This window comes from Micromys minutus, assembly GCF_963924665.1.
Source record: "Micromys minutus genome assembly, chromosome: 10".
NCBI lineage: Eukaryota > Metazoa > Chordata > Mammalia > Rodentia > Muridae > Micromys > Micromys minutus.
In genome coordinates this window covers 43,620,710-43,643,842 of record NC_137979.1, presented here as the reverse complement: position 1 = coordinate 43,643,842, position 23,133 = coordinate 43,620,710, and the positions used below count along the sequence as shown (strand labels likewise).

The 23,133-nt window shown below is 44.2% G+C and overlaps 1 protein-coding gene across 2 annotated transcripts in view; it reads right to left on the bottom strand.

Annotated features, from left to right (window-relative positions):
• Positions 1 to 337: 337 nt before the first annotated feature.
• SKAP1 (src kinase associated phosphoprotein 1) overlaps positions 338 to 23,133 on the bottom strand; it is a gene marked incomplete at both ends in the record, with an annotated part of 274,300 nt that continues 251,504 nt past the window's right edge. For both annotated transcript variants that reach the window (XM_080924400.1, XM_080924401.1), the window contains 2 exons: positions 338 to 439; positions 22,134 to 22,234. In XM_080924400.1, coding sequence (XP_080780526.1) covers positions 338 to 439; positions 22,134 to 22,234 — 203 coding nt within the window. The remainder of the gene's footprint in view (positions 440 to 22,133; positions 22,235 to 23,133) is intronic.

Sequence of the window (23,133 nt, the reverse complement as noted above, 5' to 3'; positions counted from 1 at the left end):
TTTGTATCCAGCTGTCCTTGAACTCATTCTGTAGACCAGGCTGACCTCACATGCCTCTGCCTCCTGAGTGTGGGACTAAGAGGGCAACAGATCTTATTACAGATGGTTGTGAGCCACCATGTGGTTGCTGGGATTTGAACTCAGGACCTCTGGAAAAGCAGCCAGTGCTCTAACCACTGAGCCAACTCTCCAGCCTCCTCATCTGAATTATTAACATCATTTTTGAAGAGGAAGGAAAGGGTGCCTCACTGATGACCTCACAGATTAGCAAAGTCATGGCCAACAAACTCTGCTAAACTAAGGACAGCTCTTGAATGCCGACGCCAGTACCTGGGCTTCATCGTCCTTCCGTTTCGAAGGCGGTGGTGAGATAGTCCTTAGGAACAATCCCAATGATGCTGTCCAGCTCTCCTACCCACCAGCCGTACATGTTGTATTCCTGAAAAGGGAAAAGGAGATGGTGGTGGTTGGATAAACAGGGTTAGTGGTGGGGGAGTAGGTAGCTGGTTTCTTTGTTGGCTGCCCGAAAGAATTGTGAACACCCTTTCCAAGACCATCTCTGGAACAAAGTCACCCAGAGAAGAACACCCAGAGGAGAACATGAAGCACGTTCATTTGCTGTCATCCTTACTGCATAGTAATTGAGCACACTTGATTGCAGACTTGATCCCACTGCTGAACCTAACAGCTTAAAATTTTATTTTTAATTGTGTGTGTGTGTGTGTGTGTGTGTGTGTGTGTGTGTGTGTGTGTGGGCCCCTGTGAAGGCTACAAGAAGACATTTGATCCACAGGAGCTGGAGTTAAAAGGCTTGGTTATGAGTTGCTAACAAGGGTGCTGGGAGCCAGACTCAGGTCCTCTGCAAGGACAGTAAGTACTTCTCCCCCACCTTTTTTTAAAGAAACAAACTTTAAAAAAAAAAAAAAAAAGATTTATTTATTTATTTAATATATATGACCTTTCTTTAGACACACCAGAAGAGGGCATCGAATCCCATTACAGATGGTTGTGAGCCACCATGTGGTTGCTGAGATTTGAACTCAGGACCTCTGGAGTCAGATCTCTTAACCACTGAGACATATCTCCAGCCCCCAACAGTTTTATATTTTTCTAAAGGCAGTCCAGGTTTGCCTTGAACTTTTGGTCTTCCTGCCTCAGACTCCTGAGAGCTAGAATTTTAGGTATGTACCACTACACAAATGCTTTAAAAAAAATCTCCCCCCACCTCTTATATTTTTTCGAGCCAGGGTCTTACTATGTAGCCTTGGTTGACCTAGAACTTACTACTTAGACCAGTGAAGATTTAAAGGCATAAGCTACCACATCTTGCTTTTCTTCTTTAAAAAATAATTTTATTATTTTTTTATTATAATTTATTTTTTTTTAAAGATGGATTTTTATTATTTTTAATCATGTGTGTGTTTATGTTTTTGTGTGTGGGGACATATGTGAGTACAGGTGCTCTTGGTGGGCAGAGAAGTCAGATCTCCCTAGAGAGAGTTTAAGGAGGTTGCAAGTCATCTGATGTGGGTGTTGGGAATGGAACTCAGGTTTTCTGGAAGAGCGGTATGTACTCTTAGATGCCGAACCATTTTTCTAGACTCCTCTTTTTTAGAGAAGGTTGGCCACTAGCTCAGATGCCAGAACACTAAAGTTGTTCGGGGCAAGGGGTCATAGTTCAAATCCATACTACCCATCAAGTGTCTTCCTTGAGCAGCGTTCTCTCTGGCTTTCCTCAGGGACATAATGATGGCCAAAACCCTGCTTGTTCCTTGGGAGTTTATGGGACAGTGCAATGGCTGTTGCCATCAGATAGGCTGGGAGCAAATCCTTAGCTGGCCAGGGAGAGGACAGCTTGCTTCTGCGGTGTTCAAAGCCTAGAAGAGGTGGGAATGGCAAGGGGGTGGGGCGGGCAGGCATGTCTGTACGACAGTAAAGGACAGAAGGGAACAAATAAGAAAAGGCCCGAGGATGTTTTATTTCAACTGGGTGTGGAGCTACCCACGTTTTGCATTGCTGGTGGCTGAGATTTAGGGGAACAGAACGGACTGGGGACGCGTTCCACTCAGGCTCCCCACCTTTAACTGCTGATCTTTTTGTTTCTAGTGTTACTCTGCTGTTCCCCTTGAAAGGTAAAAATGTCAAGCCTGGCCAGGGTGGCACACGCTAGTCGTCCCAGCACTCGGGAGGCAGAGGCTGGTGGTTCTCTCGAGTTCTAGGCTGACATGGTCCACAGAGTGAGTTCCAGGACAAGCCGGGGCTACACAGAGGAGCCTGTCCACCAAGCTGCTGAAGCCCAGCCCGTCACTCCCCAGCTGCTGTCCCTGGCTCCCCAGGTTCCAAGATGTCCTCACTTATTCAGGCCAGAAGCCCAAGTCCTTTCCAGTGTCACCCCTCCCTTCTAATCAGTCCCGTGTGCTGTTAGTTACCTCTCCAAAAATGGACTGAAATCTGCCCACTTCTCCACTGCCAATGCCGAGAGTCACGCTACACTCTCACGGTGGATACAGAAACACGCCACAGTTGTTCTTCTCCGTACCTACGCCTCTGCCTTCCCCACGGACTCTTCATCCTGCACTAGGGTTTATAATTGCACAGAGAACGCTGCTATCCTGTGGGAACCTTTTAGTGTGTGCGCTCTCACTTCCTCTTGATAATTTTTTTTTTTTTTTTTTTTTTTTTTTTTTTGATGTAGGTAGGGCCTCTCTCTCTATATAGCTCTTGGTGTACTTGAACTCACTCGGTAGACCAGAGACCAGGCTGGCCATGAACTCATAGAGATCCACCTGCTGCTGCCTCCTGAGTGCTCAGATTAAAGGCATTGTACCGTAATGCCTGGCTCTTACCAAGTTCTTTTTTTTTTTTTTTCAAGAATAATATTTTTATTGATATTTTGGAAATTTCATATAATGTATCTTGGTCACACTTACTTCCCAGTTCTAGGTCGGCCTCCTACCCTTTCAACCCCCCCCCCCCAAAAACCCCTCCAAACCCTCAACACAAATCCAATTGTGTTTTCTATACATGGCCAAACTCCAGTGGCCAGCCTCTTGAAGAAAACTGAGTCGTTCCCCACCTGCACCCCTGCCGAAAGCCTCAGTTGTGGAGAGCTACTCTCAGCATCCTTATCACAATTCTTAAGAGTTTTCTCCGATGGCTTCCCATCTAGACCGTTACTGTCTGGGAGGGAGGGACACAGAGATGGGCGGGGGTAGGGAATGTTACAAAAGCCTTCTATGGCTTTTCTTAACTGGGAGTCTGAAACCACCATTTTGCAGATACTTGTGCAAAAGTAGCTTTCTTTGCCCTTTATATTCAGTGGGAGCACGGATCTTGGCTTCCATGTGGTCTCTGGCATCAGCACACGTCACAGACCTCAGCATGGACCCCGGTGTCAGTACAGAGCATGGACACAAACCAACCCTCTGCCACAGGACACCTTCATCTTGCCAGCTTTTGGAAAAGGTGGGTGAGGCTCCTTGTGACCCTGTCCTATGAGGTACTTAGTGTTGTCACCCACCTCCTCAGTAGAACAGAGCTCTCCTAGGCTACTCCACAGGCTACTGTGGGTTCTGTGCCGCCTGTCTTCTGTTTTTATAGCCTCTGTGTCTCCATGTCACGAGACTCATCTCCAAGCAGCCTTCAAAGTTCAATGCCCTAGTTACATGCTCTAAGATGCAACCCCCTGCCACTCTGTGTCTGAGGGCTCCTTTCCGTTATCTACAGTGAGGACCCTATGTTTTCCCAGAAAAGGGTTCATCATGTTACCTTCTTCTCAGTGCTAATCACAGGATAGGAAGTGCTCTCTCTTTTTTTCTTTTTATGCAGTTGGTATAGCCCAGGCTGGCCTCCTGAGTGTTGGGGCTACAAAGGTTACCACCATACTTGGCTTAGATATAGTCTAGTTTCATTCTGTTACTGTCCTAAAACACTCTGACCAAAAGCAACTTAGGAGAATGTGGTGGCTGAATGAGAATGGCCTTCTAAAGCTCATGCATTTGCACGCTTTGTCTACAGTTGATAACATGCTTGAGAAGGATTAGGAGGTGTGGCCATGTTGGAGAAGGTGTGTCACTGGAAGTAGGCTTTCAAAAGCTCATGCCAGGCTGCAACTATGGAGGAATGCTGCTTCCCAGCTTACTGATTAGCTTGCTCATAGCTCATGACCACTGCCTATGGATGGTACTTTCAAGGCAGGGCTGGAGAGATGGATCAGTGGTTAAGAGCACTGGCTGTTCTACCAGAGGACCCAGGTCCAATTCCTAGAATATGAACTGTCCATAACTCCAGATCCAGGAGATCCAACTTCTTCTGACCTCCACATGCACAGATACCCAGTATGGTACACAGGCATATATACAGGTAAATCACTCTTACACATAAAAAAAAGCCCGTGAAGACAATCTGTCATAGATATGACCACAGTCCAACGTGATAAAGAAAATGATTCCATTCAGATTCTTCCCCCCAGATGATTGTACACTATGTCAAGTTCAGAGCTAATGCTAACTAGGACAGATATGCTTTAAACACTGGCCCTTGTTGGTTTTGTTTGTTGAGCTCTCAGTAGTAAGCACGCAGTGGGTCCACAGAAATGCATTTTAAGTGAGGCCATGGTGAAATGAAGGGGCAGTAAGAATTTTCACTCTCAATTGAGCAGACTGCATCTAAACCAACTCCTAGATACCCCCCTCCCAGTGACTGAACCAGCCTTGGCAGAAAGAGATGAACTCCTTTTGGAGACTGGCCCCAAATGGCTTCCTACCTGCTAAGTCTCAAATGCCACAGATGTTGAGACAGTGACTACTGAACTAATCTTTTAAGGACTTTGTTTCCTTTTGGAGCAGAGTCTTTCTCGCTTGTTAGCTCAAGTTAGCTTGGAACTCACTAAGACTGTGATATATAAATCATATCATCATATATCATATCATATCTATCCTACCTATCTACCCATCCACCTGTCTGTCTGTCTGTCTATCTATCTATTCATCCATCCATCCATCCATCCATCCATCAATCATCTATTTATCATCTATCATCTATGTATCTATTTATGCATATGTGCCTGTGGAAACTAGAGGGTGCTGAGTCCCTTGGAGCTGGAGTTACAAGCAGTTGTAAAATGCCACATGTGGGTACTGGGAACCAAACTTGGATCCTCTGTAAGAATAGCAAACACTCTAAACCATGTCAATGCTTAGCCATCTCTCCAGCCCCAAGAATGAATTTTAAAAGGTCCTAAAAGGAGCTGAGTGTGACAGCTCATCCCTGTAATGCCAGCATTGTAGAGGCTGAAGTAAAGATTGTTGTGAGTTCAAGGCCACCCTGGGTTACAAAGTGAAGCCCTATCTCAAACAAAACAAAAACAATCAAAAGCCTAACAAAATAAACCTAAAACCATCCCTTCCTTAATCAAAACACATATATACATACAATCATACCCAACCCAAACTCAACAAAACAAAATAGAAGATTTTTGTTAGGAAGCTTGTTCAATAAGCAAAGTACCACTCTTCCAAATGTGAAGACCTGAGTTCCAACCTTCAGCATCCATATAAATGCCAGGTGGACATGGCAGCCTGCTGGTAATCCCGGCATACGGGAGGCAGAAACAGGAGGCCAGCGAGAGCAGTACAGTTGGCAAGTTCTGGGTTCAAGGGAGAGATCCTGCCTCAATGCGTAAGGTAGAAGTCAATCAAGAAAGATACCCAGAGCTAGCAGTGGTGGTACACACTGTTAGTTCCAGCACTCAGGAAACAGAGGCGGAAGGAGCTCTGTGAGTTCAAGGCCGGCCTGGTAGAACACAATGACAGTTATACAGAGAGACCTGGCTCAGAATACAAAGAAACGAACCAAACCAAACCAAAAAACAAACACACAGAAGAAGACACTTAATGTCTACTTCCGTCCTCTACACATATGCACACATACACACATGCATGTGCACCTGTATGTACCCATGGGAACATTTGCAGATCCACATGCACATACACAGGGAAGAAGAAGAAGAAGAAGAAGAAAAACCCCAAACAACAAGAACGAGAACATCATCTACAACTGAATGCATCTCCACCACTATTCCTCATTTCTTCCTCCCGCCAGGCAAGCTTCCTCCTTAGAGTGTATATGAGACATCCTCAGGATTCCTCAGTCTGTGTCAGACAGGACATTTCAAAGCTCAGCTTAATGCAAGTGATGTTGTGGCCCATTTGCCTGAAGTTTGCTTGTAGAGATACCCCATGTGTGCCAAGCTGCAGGAATGTCTCCATCTGCAGGGCTTGCTGTGACCCTCTGACTTCCTCTCTCACTGCAACTCATAAGAACTAGCCTTAGCTCTTTTGCTTTCTCGAAGGCGGGGGGGTGGGGTGGGGTGGGGAGGGTGGGGCCGGAGGGTTAAGCACGACTTTGCCGGGGCTGGACCAAGTCAACTTGCTCAAGTTAAGCTTTTGTGTTGGTGAGGTGTGCATGGCTTCCCATAAAGCACTGGCCCTTCAGGGATTAGGTGAGACAGACCCCTGGTTTTTGACTCATACTTTGCAGACTCCTTTGGCTGTGATGTGAGGAGTAGGGACCAAGCCTTGGAAATGTACTCTCTGCCAACTCATAGAGGGCGCACACTGGAAGCAGATGAGGCTCAGCAGGGCACCTGCCAAGGCCAGGCTCCCAGTCGGGGTGCTCTTGCTGGAGGAGAAGGCTGACCTGCCGACCACAGATGCAGGGGCCTCAGCACAGTGGTAAGAACAGAAATGAGTTGAGAACAACTCTCTGCCCTTCCAAACAAAGGAACCAGCAGAAGAGGAGAGGATAGTGTAGTCTCCGAGACCATATGTGTCCTGCTGCGGAAGGCCGGGAGCTTAATCAAAGCACCTACAGGTCCTGGAGTCTGACTGTCTTTTCCAGATTTCATCCCCTGGCTGGATACCGCAGAAGGGCTGCAGGGCTGTGTTTAAAGCATGAATGGAAATTTCTAGCCTTCTCTCCTACTACCACCCCCCATGCATTGCTCCAGCCCAGTCTGAACACCACGAGGTATTTTAAAATAATTTCTACTTTGATGAATTGCTGGGGAGTCCACAATTGCTCATAATCAAAGGGAGAAAAATGCAAATGAGATCCGGCCGAGAACTATCACCACCAAACGTTTATTTCACTGCACAGTGCCAAAAAGAATTAAAACAACATTAAACTCACAGCAATCATGTTTAAGCCCTCGTTTCCAAGTGCCAAATTGCACCACTCTGGATCATACAGATGTTCGTTAATTATGCTAATTTTTATTAAACTATTAAAATGGAAAGAATACTGGCTCAGCCAGGCAGACCCTAGCTCTGAATGAACTCTGCTACTGTCTAGAGGTGTTAATTTACTGCTTTTTTATTAAGTTGCTGATTCTTGGGTTTTAGTTTTTAGGATCGAACTGAACTGAATTTCTGGGATCAATGTTTTTTTTTTTTTTTCATAAAATCTGAACTTCTCTTGGCCCAGCTGTTTGGAAAAACTGGAAGAGTGCTTTGAGGCACCCAGAACTGCAGTTTTCTTCAAGGCAGGAGTGTCTCTGCCTCCGAACTGGGGACACACACCTATAAATGTGTATAGCTATCGTTGGGACATCCAAACTATATGTGTTCTCCACTCCAAAACTCCGTACTATGAAGGCTAAAGGTGAGACTTACGGTCTTAATGGTACAGAATCATTACCTGAGTATGTTCTAGATAAAAAACCAAAACCAACCCCCCAAAAACTAAACTAAACAAACAAACCAAGACCCTACAACAAAACCCTTCACATGTCTTGCTTTACACTACATCTTCTTCATCTGGAAGAAATAAGTAAGACATGTTGCTTTCTTCCCCACTTACTATCAAACATCTGTTTCTCTCAACTTGAGGCTTGTCAAATCTCCTTGATCTCCTTCCACTCCCAGTGAAGAGGTTTTGAAAATGAAAATTTGGTGTTTGGGCACAATTATCAGGATAGAGAAATGATTGGCTTGGGTGAATGGCAGGTTGAATGAATGAGCACCGAGATAGACACAGTACCCACTGTCACCCTCAATCAGAAGTGTTTATGGGGGATGGCACACAGCCCTAAAAGGATTTATGCTGCTGATCTTAATCAACAAGGAAAACAAAAGCAAAACCAAACCAAAACAACAACAACAACAACAAAACCAACCCACCAAACCTGCCCTAAAAGGAACAGCTGATTCCATAAACAAAAGGCAGTATGGTCATCAACGACAGGCAGGTCATACAGCTAGACTCTGCCTCCAGTGGCTTCCTATTGCTGTTTATGGTTTCAAGATTATGATAGGCCTCCTTGGTGTTCCTCCTGTCACAGGGCCCTGAGCCCCTGTGTGGTGCTGTAAATACCCTGTCAGTAGGTGTCAGGGGATATCAGGGGGAAAAACAGCAGGCGCCTATCATAAGCCTTAAAAGAGATTAAATACCCCTACTCCATGATTGCTACATTTTAATTTCTCTCCTCCCTGCTGGTTCCTATTTGTATAAGCTCTTCCATGGCTCCCCTGGAGTAGCACAGACATGACCTGGAATGACCATTCTGTCTTGGGATGAGAATTCAATTTCTAGGCTCAGTGAATCCTTAGGCTGTTCCAACAGAAGGAACTCACAGCCTCTTAAGGCTGCAAGTCTTACCCTGTAATCTGTCAACCCTTAACCTGTCTTTGGCGGATGGGAAAGACTTTTTGAATTCTCAAAACTAGCATAAAATTTTGTGTGGATGTACATGTGGGTCTCATGCCTGGACTCTTCATTAGATCCTGAAAGGGTTTATGAACCTTCCCCAGTTTACAGACTAGAACTCCAGAGGAAAAGACAGTGAATTTTATGGCCTAGGTCTGTACTTTGTCCTATTATAGACATCTACTACTTTATTACACAAAATATAATTAGCAACAACCAAGATCCTTGTTCCTCAGTTGCTGGGTTTTCTAGGTGTGGGTCCTCCCTTATAGTCTGTACCTTTTCCCTTCCTGACAGGGTCATTTGCCTGTCCTAGGGACCAACATTTACAGTTGACTTAAAAGGTTCTCGGCTTTCAGTGGCACTTGGAGCAAGCCTCTGACATGCTTAGTTCCATTGAGAAGGCTCTGTTATGGGGGCCTTGGGTGAGTTCCTGAGGGAAAATTTCCTTTTTTGACATCAAAATGGTCTCTACAATTCTGTACAACAAGAGTCCCTGAAATCCTTTATACTTTTATTCTCTTAACCGTCAAAGTTCATTGTATCATTGTAAGTAAGAGAACCCCTCTTGAAGAGAACAATCAATCAGCAAAAGATCGATAAGCACTTGATGTATGTGTGGGAAAAGCTAATCAATCATGGAAGTATTGGTTTATGATTGCTTATTTCTCCTAATAGAGCTCACTTACCATATATTATCATTAGTAAAGATGTGAAATTTGAATTCCTAAGCAGATTGTATATTCCAAGATCAACACACACACACACACACACACACACACAGACACACACACACACACACACACACACAGACACACACACACACAGACACACACACACACAATCTGGATTGGCTTACAGATTCTGAACTCCTAAAATTCAGCTTTGGGAATTTTCTTTGAGATAGCCTAAGCTTTAGGAGAACTTGAAGGGTTTAGCTCAGCAAATTCCCAGAAAGCTGGGAAGAAGAATTGTTCACCAAAGACAGACATACTCAGTTTTCAGCACAAACCATTCTGTGAAGGGATTTTTTTTTTTCCTGGAGGGATAAGGAAATGGTTGGCTGGTTAGCTGGTGGTCTTGTGACACTGGAAAGGATGGGAGCCTAGCACTTAGCTAAAACCTTGAGTCATTCAGCGGCCTCTCCTGGCTGTTTACACTGTGGTGAAGGTGCTTGGCATCATTTCTCTTCTTCCATTATTCAGAATTTTGGTCTATAGATAATAGCACAAATGAGTCATTAAGTTTGCTCCAATTGAGCCAGTTTTATTTATTGTTACGTTTCAGGGAACTTGCTATCCTGATGATTGATGAAGCTGCTTGTCTGAGGAGATAGGTGTTATAAAAAAAAAAAAAAAGAAAAAAAAAGGGAGCATTGGAAAGTGGGTCAGCAAAAGCTGTTGGGGGCTCACAAGGACAAGTCTACAAAGCCCAGGCCAGCTTAAGAATGGAGTTCTCTGAGGAGACTGTGTGATCCACATGGAGGGCTTGGGAGCACTTGAGCGAGAGGGAATATTCAGCTTCAAGTGGGAGGCTCATGTCCTGAAGAGGCTGTGAACAAACTCCTGACCGTGGGTGTCAAGGCCAAGGGAGGTGTGTAGGGTCTGTGCACAGCAGATGCTGTTGGTGATAGAAATGTGTGTGGAAAACTGTGTGCAGGTGCAAGCAGAGGCAACGGAGATATGAAGGGAGGGGTAAAGTGAGCAGGTCTGTGAAGAGAGACAGGAGTGTGGCAGACAACTTACACTTCACCTACGGAAGAAAGGGGAAAGGCAAAGTAAACATTTACAGAAGGGAGAAAACAAGGTGCCGAGTGCAGGATCCAGGAAGAACAATAGAGGCAGTACCATTTCAGAGCTGATAGAATTGTGATACCATGTGAGACGGGCATATTAATATGTATTCCATAAACTGTGCAGCTCCCAGCTTCACCACTCTGTTTTGCTCTGACCGCAGTACCAGCCTCAGGCACCGCAACACAATTTGGAAACAATGTGACGGAAATGTTTAATCTGCTCGGCCCATCTGTGCTTCGTATTTCTCCAGATCTCCCTGAGAGAGGCGCCTTGAATCTCCACATTGCCTTTAATATTCTCCTAAATCACCTCCCCACCGCACTTCAAGGGCCATTGCTACAATATCACAGGTTCATCTAAAGTGCAATGGGGAGGGGTCGGGAGGGAGGCACAGACTGGGAGATTTTTTATTTTAAAATAATTTCCAGAGATCGTCTTTTCTGCTTCCTTTAGAAAAAAGAAGAAGAAGAAGGAAAAAAAAAGAAGAAGAAGAAGAAAAGTTATTCTATCATTGCCATAAGGTTATTGAGGTTGTTTGGTGCGAAACAGGGTAGGACAGAGCGGAATGATTCTCCAAAGGATTATATTTATTAATCTCCATTCTCTCAATTGGACGTGGGAGGGGTGAGCAGCTGCTTGCTGTTCTCATCTGGCTTTTGCACCTTGCTAGGGTGAGGGACTCATCAGGGGCTGTGGGTCTCACGGCATTGGGTTTGGGCTGGGTAGTTCTCAGGGACAACTCTGCTACTGCTTTGCAACAAACAAAGCAATACACATTTAGTCCCCGTCCAACGTGTCCTCATCAGGAAAGGACACTTTATATTTTTAATTTGGACATAAACTCTTAGGTTTTTCTCTCCTTCAAGTGCAGATACTGAAAGGTTGGATCACCGCTGCATTTCCGAACCTGATTTCACCAAATTCAGCTATTTAGGGCTAGAAAGCAGGTTCGGAGAAAGAGGGGACAAGTCGCTGTGTTTTAGACCCCAGATGAATGGGAGAGGGTTGCACATCACCAAGGAAATTAGGATTCCTTTTGCTTTGTGAATTAAAGAAATGAATAATTTAATCCTCAAGATTGTTCCGGCGAGGAAAAGGCGAATGTCCCAGTTGCCGGGGCCCTACAGCCTGTCGGTGTGTTACATCATCTGCACACATAGGCGTTTCCATGACAACAGCTTATAGCTTCATTTCCTGGATCCCTCTAGGGGGTGTCACAGCCAGATCCACCTGCTTTTCACCCTACCCTCGGTGGGGTCATGGTAAGGTCGCCAGAATAAATGAACGCGGGTACTAATGATCTGTTTACTGCTGTTTATGCTCGGTGTGTGTCAGGGGCATGCACATTTAGAGAGCTCATTATGACTGCAATTAGAATGCACCATCGCTAGATATTTAACTCCTTTTTCTTTTAAATTAGCATTTTAATAACATTCTTTGAGCAGAGAAACAAAATGACCATTTTTCACGGACAAACTTCTAGCTGTAGGTGCAACTTTAATGGCAAAGTTGCGAAGGGGAAAGAAGGAAGAGAGGGGGGGGAAAAGGCCATTTTTACTACTTTCACCCCTCCTCCCTACCAAAAGGATATTTTTATTTGCTTTCTAACACACTCAATTTCCTAAATTTGTTTTGAATCCAATTATTTTGGGCGGTTTAAAGTACCGTGCTCTTGTTGGACGGAAATTAGCAGCGATTGAAATTAACTTTTTATGTGACCTGTGAAAGGGGCTAAAATAATTACAAGTGTAGAAGAAATTCTCCTTCCAGGAGACCCTAGCTGGAGGACTAGACTGTGAGACGGTTCTCAGAATATCTTCATTCTGCAACCACAAGGACTTTTTTTCCCTCCTTAAGAAGGTGACTGCCATGATTGTGTCTGTGTTACTGTTTATAGGATTATCATACTGAGCGTAAGTGGTGACAGACACACAGTTATAAAGCTGGATAAATAAGGGTCAGATAGAAAGACAACAATAGCGGGGTATGAATTACCATTTTAAAAAGGTCAGATGGCAGGAGCCTCCATGCGCAGGAGACTTGGAGCAGAGATGAAGCAGCGCAAACCGAGCCGGACTTGGTCAGGGTATTCTGGAGACGTAGCCTTTTAGGGACTAGAGGACACCTTCTCTAGGTGTTTGCAGATGCTCTGTTTGTGTAAAGTGCAGTGAAAAATAACAATTTGAATGTTTCGATTATCTATCCCAGTCCCTTCCATTTTGCTTATTTATTTCCTATAAATGGGGACCTTGCTGAACATAATTCTGCAGACAAGGAGGTGGATGGGACAGCCGATGTGAATGTGGAGATAGATGGCGGGTGCCTGCAAGATGGATGCTGTGCGCTTATGAAAAGGGAAGGCGTCTGCAGTGAGCATCCGCGAGGTAGAGCAGGCGAGCCTGGGAACCTTTATGGACGGAAAAGGTGTAAAGAAGACTGGTGGGAACCGGCACAGAGAGCCTAACCCCCCTGGAATCCACATCCAAGTTCTGCCTAAGATGTCCCACGCTTGCTGTGGCTCCTGTGAACCTCACAAGCCTTTCCATGACAACAGACGGGATTTCACAGCCAGAAGACTTGGGAGGTCAATAGTTGAAAAGCAAGAGTTAGAAAGAGAGATCTTTATCCACAGCAAAACAATCCCAGGAACACACCCCTCCCCACTACACACACACACCACAGAAGAAAAAAAATGCCCCAGAAAAAAGAACCTTTCAAAAAACGCTCTTGTCTCAGCCTAGTTGCACCTTAGAATTTGCCATTTCATAAATAAAATACTGATGGCACAGACTATAATTTGGTGATAGCTACCCCAGGACATATCTAGATGCACTTCTGTTATTTTAATTAAATACTGCATTATGGTTTGTGACAACTCCATAGCCACGGCGTAAATGAATTCCGAATTAAAGTGTTACTTAGGCATCCAGTAATTTTTGTTTCAGTTCTCAGTTTTACAAAGCAAATAGCTATAAAATCAAGATGTTCATTCATTTACAGATGGGGAGGATCGTTGTTGCTTCTCCCCCACCCTTAACCTTCATGCAGGAGGGGAATCTGGCTTCCGACATTCTCTGCTTATGAGCCACATCACAAAGAAAAACGCTTCCTCTCCCTCTCGACTAGAATGTGAAATGCTGACTATTAATTGCTAGTATTATGTTTATCTTTGCAGTAGAGTTCTGTCTTTTAACAATTATCCCGATGGGCTGCAGTGTTGAGCTGCTAGGAGAGTCTCCTTTGTTGAGTAGTTAGGAACCTATTTGGTTTCATTTTCTTGAAAAAGAAACCGGAAAGTCCATAAAAGCTTCGTGGAAGTTTCTGGATTTGGAACTCCTGCCAAACACAGTGATAGAGAAACTCCTGTATCTTTGTGAAAAAAAAAAAGGGGGGGGGGTAATCTCTAAATTAAAAAAAAAAAAACTTTTAAATTTAAGTATACTACCATCCCCTAAATGAACTGGAGATATAATTTGATATCATCAATCTGTTATAGTTTAAATGTTGCTTAATTGGTAAATTATGAGAAAAATTTGGACTTTTCTCATCAGTTCAGAGTCTCACTCAAAATACAGTAAGGCAAAAAGGATTCCTTTTTTTCCTTTTTTTGGCTCAAATCTGAGGATTTAATTGTCATTAATATGTCCTGTCACATGAAAAATTTTAAGATAGCAAGTTTTCTGAAAACATCGTCTATTATTTCTGGCCAGAGAATCAATACGATCTTTTAATTAGTATTAACTGTCCTATGTCTGTGGACGCTGACATCTTCTCACTTTCTGCACTCTTAGGGTTGCCCTGACCTCCCATAATGAATCTTCCAACTTTGACCGAAATTCCTGCAACGAGACTATACTATGATGTGTTTTAGTATTTTGCAACTTTGGTTGGAGTGCTGAATCCGTACAATATCAAGAAACCCTGGCAGGAGAGGCTGAGGGAGGCTTCGTTCCTTCTGAGAACGTAATTACACAGAAACAAAGCTTCTGTAACTCCTTTTAAACGGGGCGTCACTGAAATGTCATTTAGCCTCTCTGGCAGATTAGCAAGGGGTTTATTACTAAATCTCTGTCTATTAGACGTGGAACTGACTCTGGAGGAGCTGCTCGCTATAGGACCGGTGGCAGGGAATGGAAGGAATGTCACAGTTAAAGACACAAATTTTCCCTGTAATATATTTGAATGGAAACCTCTGAATCCAATACTACATGGGCATATCTAATAAATTCACAATATTTCAGTCTCAACAGCCTTCGTCGGTTAGTTTTAAAGATTTATGTGGTAAAAAATTACTCAGTGATGAATATGGTTTACTCTTGCAGTATTGGAGGTGTAAGGAATTAAACTACCGTCTTTAACAGTGAATTTATTATTACCTCTGTCAAAAGACGAAGCCTTTAACAGCATTTGTTATAAATTCACTGCAAAATAAATGGCTGGCTTTTTTTTTTTTTTTTTTTTTTTTTTTAACGCTGGAGTTTGTAAAGCATCGGGTGATTCTGAGCATTAACCTAACCCCTTCATGGCTTATGTGGTTCTGTGTAAACATCTGGTGTGGGACTTTCTACCTGGTGTGTGTGTGTGTGTGTGTGTGTGTGTGTGTGTGTGTGCGTTGAAAGTGAAAGATCCTGCCTAGGACAACAGTTTAGAAATGAGGAGATTGAAGAGGAGAACACAGTTGTATTCCCTCTCTCTTAAAGGGTTTTCATAATAAAGAGCCAGGATTCAATGGGACAGGGCTATCGTGCAGTTGGGCCCCTTGCTCTCAGGCTTATGCGCATGCATATTTGTGCACACAAACACCCTCTCCCTTTTGTCCTCTCTTGGAATGGGCATCCCCTCATTTATAAAAATTACCTGGAAGGAATGAGGCTGCCAGGGTTTGTTCTAGACGATTGGTTCCTGTCTGGGGGAAAGGAATGGCTTCTACTGAATCTGACCGGTGTGTGACCGTTGCCTTCCAGCTGACCCCAAATCCCATTCGCATCCTCCTAACTCCAGCCTCCCATAGGGATTATTCATGAGAGAAAATACCACCACCATCATCATCTTCGTCATCACAGCACGGTGTTGACCTGCTTGTTAACATGAAATGGGGTGGTGGGGACACCTTCTGCGTTTCCCCCATACCATTATAAATAAGAAAAGATATCCTCTGATGGTCTACCCCTGCCTACCCCTTTGGTTAGGTCAGAGGTGAATAATAGTTCTTTGACAGGCATTGATCAGTTTCACCACACTGTTTGGGCAGTCTGTGCCCCAGGCCTATATCTCCCCACTCACGACTCCCAAATTACCTCCCAAATAACCTTAGCCCATCCCCCACTCAGTCCAGCAGAGGGTGCGACGCCTGAGGAAGTCCGAAATGGACACTAGATGTCACCAAACACCTCCTTTCCCTCAGAGCCCTGAAATTAAAAATAAATAAATAAAAAATAAATAAATCCTTTAAAGCAGTCAAAGGGGATTAACCTAGTGGATTTTTAATGCGTTGTGCTATCACATTCAACTAAATACACCTAAAAGAAGAAGTATCATTGTATGTTTTCTCTCTCTCTCATAATATACAGATTTTTTTTTTTTTAAGAAAGGAAGGAAAGAAGTACCCAAGGAAAGAGAAAGGTCCATATTTTTAAGTAGTTCTTTGAGAAGGTAAGGGGGGGAAATCTCCTGAGTTTTTAAAATCCCATTACAACAGGCATATGTTAACACAGCCCAGGTGTGCCTGGCCAGACCCTGCTGCATTCAGATGACTGGAACCAGAAACAGCTGTTCCATCCCAGGTGACAAAATGAAGCTGTCCTCGTTCATATAACGTCCATCTACCCACATGAAGTGCCTCAGGACAAACTGTTTCCACCAGCTAAGAAGTTGGCTCAGAGACTGCCGTGCAGGAGCCATGAAGCCCTTCCCGTCCTGGTTAAGCCACCACGTAAGTATCAACTCTAAGGACGCCCAACTTGCTGCTCTAGTGCTGATTTCCAAGGCAAGAAGGCCCTGGACGAGCCCTTAAAGGTCTCTAACACCCATTGGTGAAGAACACAACCCAAGCCCAGGGGATGCATCCTTCTGGCTCAGTTTACCTACTCATAGGGTAAGGGGTGGGTGGTTCTTCTTTCTAGTTAACCAAGTTTTTTGAGACAGTCTTAATATGTGTTTCTGGTTGGCCTAGAACTTACTCTGTTCCGACTCAACAGAGATCTGCCTGCTTCTGCCTCAGAGTGTAGGGATTAAAGGTGTGTGGCTCCACACCCTACAAAGTTTCCCCTTTTTTATTTGCTGGATGGCTCCTGTACTGCCATAAATTATTCTGGAACCGGAGGCTGATCTTTTCCCAATGGCCATTCTGTTCTGTGGTATCTTAGACAAGATATTATGTAGAAGGCATGTTTTCTACAGAAAAACTTTGCTGGCTGGAAGTTGGGTCACTTCTCTAAAAGGAAAATTGTGACTTCTCTTCTCCAATTAGAGGCATCTTACGTGTATCTCTTGAGAGACCACAGTGTCACTGGATTCCAGAAGGGCCTTGCCAGCCCTCAGATACAAGGAGCTAAGCCAGGGTATGGTGTCATTACACCCAGAGTGATTCAGCACCTGCCCTGTCATGCATGGAGCTCAGACAGAATGAATTTTTGGAGTACACCTGTTGTTGAACCCCTGCCAGGTACTGATGGCCACTAACCCCCAAATCACTTTCCCCCCTGCTGTTGCTTCTTGGAATGTCAGACAGGACTGGGCGGCAGCCGGTGTGTATTTCAAACACAGCAGATGGATTTTTATATTAGCTCCTATTTCATGTTCAGGCAGAGCGACCGCCACACTAAAACCACACAGCCTCAGTGCTGCAGAGTTTGCTTCTGTGAGATTAATTCTGTGAAATTAATTGGGACAAGATTGAAAAGGAAATTAAAATGCAGCTGAGTGAACAGGCCTCTCGAACACCTCTTCCCTGTTCTGTTCAAACTTGAATTCTGCGGCGGTCGCCGGCATCGTGGGAAGTAATTTACGAGAGGCAGGCTCTCAGGAGTGATCCGTTACGTATGAGGAGACCTGCACCAGCGCCACAATCTGGAGCCACTGAAAAGCGCTAAACACCCTGCTGTGGCTTTGAGCTGTGTCCGGGCTCCTCCAGGGGGAGGAAGGGAGGCTCTTACCAGAAAAAAGCCGTTCAGAAATCTCTGGGCCCAAAAGGAGTGCAGGAGCATCCGCTGGGTGTTCACATCCGCTTCGTTATTAAAATCTTTCTCTAATATATTTTAAGATCCAAATTAGAAGTCAGCGAGTTAAGTGAGCATGAAGCTGCATGGGGCCTTGGAATGTGTGGATGTGCTGAGGGGCGGTCAGCGGGAGGGCTCTCTGCTGGCTGTGCCCTTGTTACTGCTCATGAGATGGGTACATGGTTCAGGCCTCTTCTGGAAGAGAGCTTCTGTTGTCAGTGATATTTCTAAACCACAAAGACACAGTGGATTTCCACGTAGGCCTCTTTACTGGGCAGTGAGTGTTCTTACCTACGTGAGAGAACTTTACTTTGTGCCTCAATCTATGGGGCTTCTGAGGAGTTCTTGGTGTACAAACCACTTTTCTCATTTTTAACAAGAGGAGTTAACGTTTATTTATATGCGTGTGTGAGTGCCATAGCTCGTGCGTGTGTGCATGTGCCAACAGGCGAGCATGTGGAGCTCAGGGGACAACTTCTGGGAGTTCGTTCTTTCTTTCTGCCATGTGGGTGCTAGGGATGGAACTCAGGGGGCAGATGTCTTCCCCCACGGAGCCATTTTGCTGGCCCTCATTTTTCTCTATCGTATCAATGATTTATTGAAATCATAGGAAATGCCCAGCACAAAAGGTTGCTTTAGTGTAGTCAGAAGAATATAGGAGTTGTCATTACTTAAGGGCTACATACACCTTTACATACAGTCTCTGATCATCACAACCCTATGAGCAGAACTATCCTGCTTTTTACAGATAAGGACATTAAAGCCTAGAAAGTTTAAGTGACTATTTTCAAGGTTACACAAATAACCTACCTGAGAACAGGACAGGTGGTAGGCTGTTGGGATAACTATGGAGTGAATTTTTTCATCTGTATGTCTGTCTGCCCTATCTATCTCTCTATCTATCTATCTATCTATCTATCTATCTATCTATCTATCTATCTATCTATGTATAGATCATGTACCATATATATAATGTATCATATATATGATGTGTGTGTGTGTGTGTGTGTGTGTGTGTGTGTGTGTGTGTTACAGGGCTGGAGATATGGCTCATTAGGTCAGAGCATGGCCTACCATTCCAGAGAATCCAGTTTCAATTTCCAATACCCACATGGTGACTCACAACCATCTCTAACTCCAGTCCCAGGTGGGTCCCAAGCCAACTTCTGGCCTCCGAGGGCACAGACATAAGTTCAGACAAAATACCAATATGTGTTAAGTCAAACAAACAAACAAACAAGGAAACAAACACCCTCCAATCCCAGCAGGGAGCACCAGGAACTCAGGGTTAAAAGTTGACATCTCCCCCTTTCTATCTGTTCAACTCACTTCCCCGCCTTGACTCTCCATCTTCCAGACTCTCCTCGCAGCCTTCTCTTCCCCTTTCTTTTTTTTTTTCCCCTCCTATATTTTCTGAGACAGGGTCTCTTTATTATGTAGTCCTGGCTCTCTCCTGGGACTCAAAATGTAGACCAGGATGGTCTCAAAATCAAAGATGGGCATGCCTCTGCCTCCGAGTGTCACCACGTCCAGCATAGTGTTTCTTTAATAAAGGGCTATGGATTTAGTGGGTGGTAGAATATCCAGGGCCTAGCATGCACAAGGCCCTGGATTTGATCCTTAGCACTGTAGGTTTTACTTTGTTCCTGTGGGGGTGAAGACAAAACAGGTGGCATCTTGAGCACTTGTTCAAAGCTGCAACAGGGTGCTGTGTGGAATTCTCCAGCAGCCTGGCACCATCAGGCCCACTGTGTGGAGAATGGAAGGATCTAGGGTCGGGGAAACAACTCCCTCATTTTCCAGGCGAGGAAGCAAGTCCACGGAGCTGAGCTTTGCCCCTGTGTTGTGCATCCTGCAGGGAAACATTCTGCAGGTTTCTAGAGAGTCTTCCTTGCTCAGCCAAGGGAAGAAATATGGAGAACTCCAGACACCTTGCTCTTGGACCAAACTCAGTGTGGGTCAGTTTGTTCTCTTGCTCCAGGACTGAGAGGTAGGCTCATTCCAGCAAAGGAAGCCAGCTGGGGCTGAAGTAGGATGAACCTGAGAGAATTCCAGAAAGCAGGAATGGCTGAGCCTCTCGATGGGATGAGAATCTCCCTTTCTATCTGTATGAATTGGTTCATTTGTGTTTTTTAGGGACAAGCAAACAGGAAGGGAGGTCTTTTAAGGTTTTTTTTTTTTTTTTTTTTTTTTGTCCAAGGGCTCTGATTGAGTTAGGTAATAGAATCAAGGTAAATCCAATCCCAGAGGCTCCCCAAGCTGACGTTAACCAGAATGGAGCTTGCAAAAGGAATGTTCCTTGAACTACAACCTTCTCATTTCCTCCTCTGATTTGCAGGGATTAGCAATATGAGGAAGGGAGGCACCTGGTATAGCTTAGGGGGCAGAAATACTGATAGACTTAGAACCTTCCGGAACAGTGGAGAAAGAAGCTGATAGAATTAAGGCAGCGAGGCATTTTCACCGAATTAAACTCTGATGCATTAGCATGTAGTCGTGGAGGAGGGGAACAGGGGTTGATTGTAAAAGACCAGTCTAACGTTCTTAGGCATCTCTCAGAAATACCACAGCCATGGTAACCACACACCACTCTATATTGCGGGACAGGTCACTGCACAGCCCCCTTAGATCTAACTGGAGGGAAGGGACCCCCAGTGAGAAGCCATTAACAAAGGCAAAAGACATGTAAAACAAACAAAATAATCATGACAGAGAGAAGGCCAGCCGCCAGTCTGGCTCTGCACTCCCTCTCCTGCTGCAGGCACCTCTAGACAATGTAAACAGTTAATTTGTTCACCTGCAGGCTCTGGGCAAACAGAGGCCTGGTCACACCTGAGTGGATAACTCGATTACCCTGTAATGCCAGCACGGTAATGTACACAAATTCTATTACACGGCAAACCTTGCTTTCGGGCATTTGAAATACCAATCAGGCCAATGTCCACTCCCTTCTTTGCTTCCAATTTATTCTTGGTGTATTGGAGCTGCACTGAAATTGTGGTAGGGTGGTGCTGAGTTAGATCTGCAGGAGAAATCACTAGAACATCGAGATCTCATCCAGCGGAGCCTACAAAGCTCTTAACTTCCTACAAAGGGCCAGGTCTGAATTTAGTTATTGTTTAACGGGGCCTGGTTCATTGGAACCACTTGAAGACATCTGGAGTCAGACTTGGTCTGTTTCTTTTTTTATTACGTTTTATTTTATTGCTTTGCATTTTGTATTTTATTATATTTTATTTATTACATTTTTATGCACTAATTTACTGTGTGTACCACAATGCACACGTGGAGGTCAGAGGACAACTTTCAGGAGTCGGTCCTCTCCTTCCACATCATCTCTGGGACTGAACTCGGATCTCTAGTCTTGGTAGCAAGTACCTTTACCCACTGAGCCACTTTGCCTGCCCCTTGGTCTTTTGTAAAGGAACTCACAGCATATCTCAGGCACAAATAGACCCTTGGTATAAGTAGTACCAGTCATAGACTAAAGAGGAACAGCAAATGTGACGTTCATAACGGTGGGTTTTTCCTTCCTTCTCCTCCATGGCGTTTGTATACTCATCAATTAAAGAGTAAATGATGCCTATTTCAAAACTGTATTTGTAGATATGGATGGGCGGCATAGAGAGTCCTCTGTGATAAATTCTCTTAGGAATAAAACATGCCATCTTAGTCTGGCTGCATAATATGTGAAGTCTTTTTTGGTTTGTTTGTTTACGGGATGATGACCAAAAATTCCCTCAACCTGTAGCCTGCGACTCCAGAATTGTTTTTTATGATAGACAGGCAACAATCTATCCCTCTTAAAAAAAAAAGCCCTGTTACTTTATGATCAGCAGTAGCATGTGTCAGCTGAGTCTAGGGCCAGCTGATGGCTGAGGAAGAGAAGAGTTAGCTGCTGTGTGCAACTGGATTCAGTAGGTTGGCCTTATCAGCACTGGCTCAAACCAATTGAGCTAACAGGTTCTGACTCCTCCTCCCACAGGTAATTATATTATTGTCTCATTTATCTATAAATTAAATAAAACCCTAGTGTACCTAGCCAGAATGTTTCAATAGTATTATATGGTAATAAATTATGTACATAGTGTGACCTTTATATACCATAAGTTCTCAGAAAACATCAGATTTTGATCAGCATTCATTTTAGTATTGAATCTACCTCATTATATATTTAAATTTGCTTCAGTGTATGTTTAAATGTGAAAAAAATGATTCTTGGGCTTCGATTTTTAAATAAAATATTTCCCAAACAATTGTACATTAAGGAGGATTTTTTGATCGGTGTGTAAGGAGAGCCATGTAATATACAGAGAGAGGTGTGATAACATGGGATAATTCTGGGTGTGATGAGTATACTAACAGGAATGAAAATATAGCTTTGGACCCAAGCCCCTATAGTCTACGTTTTTACCTTGCTCAGAATTCGGATGAGGTCACCCCGTTGGAAGGACAGTTCATCTGGCTGGTCACCATGGCAATCCCATAGGCCCTGGTAATAATCGGCACAGTCCACTGATCAAAGAGAAGAGGAAGCAAAGATAAAAGGAATCAGTTTGGCTGCAAATGGAAACCGGGGTTCTGATACAGCCTCCAGGAAACTTAAGATTCAGGGGGCCCCAGATGACAAACATTCAGAGCAAAGGACTATGAGAAGATGAGATCATTAACTCACATGAAATATTTACAGATCACCCCTAGTAGGAATGCTACTCGATATATGGTAATAGATGTATTTATTAATAGAAGAAAATCAAGCTCATTATTTCTCAGGTGGTTTGCAAACAAGCAGCACCAAGAGGTTTTCCACTAGATTTCTTGATCCAGGGCATCCAAACACCAGAGTACATCTCTTCTTTATGCATCTGAAGGAACAGACCCTTCAGCCTGTCCACAAGACAGGCTGTCAGCCAGCATTCCTCTGCATCACACCTCACATTTGGGCCTCCTCTGTTACCCAGGAGCTTCATCCCAGGTACCTTACGAGGTAGTCACCAATAAATACTGAAACGAATAGCCCAACCTCTAAGTGGAGCCATGGGGGTGTCTCATCCATTACAACTAAATTCTGGGTGGGCTGGCCCTTTTCCAGCATCTCATTTGTAGACCCTGAATATGTCTGCCAAGATTTATCTGCAAGCCCCTGGGGAACAGAAACCAAACTGATCTGCATTAAACATAAAAGCAACTGAAGACACCAAACCAAGCTTTAGACAGCGCAGGAGAGATTTACTGGGCTTCTCAGCCAGACTAGATGGTAGTGATGCCACAGGACAGCCATCGATTCTTAACAATGAAGAATTTGTATTGATCCTCTTCTACCCGGAAAGGTTAAACACCATCGTACACAGTGGGCCAGCATGAGGAGGTTGAGGAGGTTTGAATGGTGGGAGAGCTAATGCCCATTGGACCAG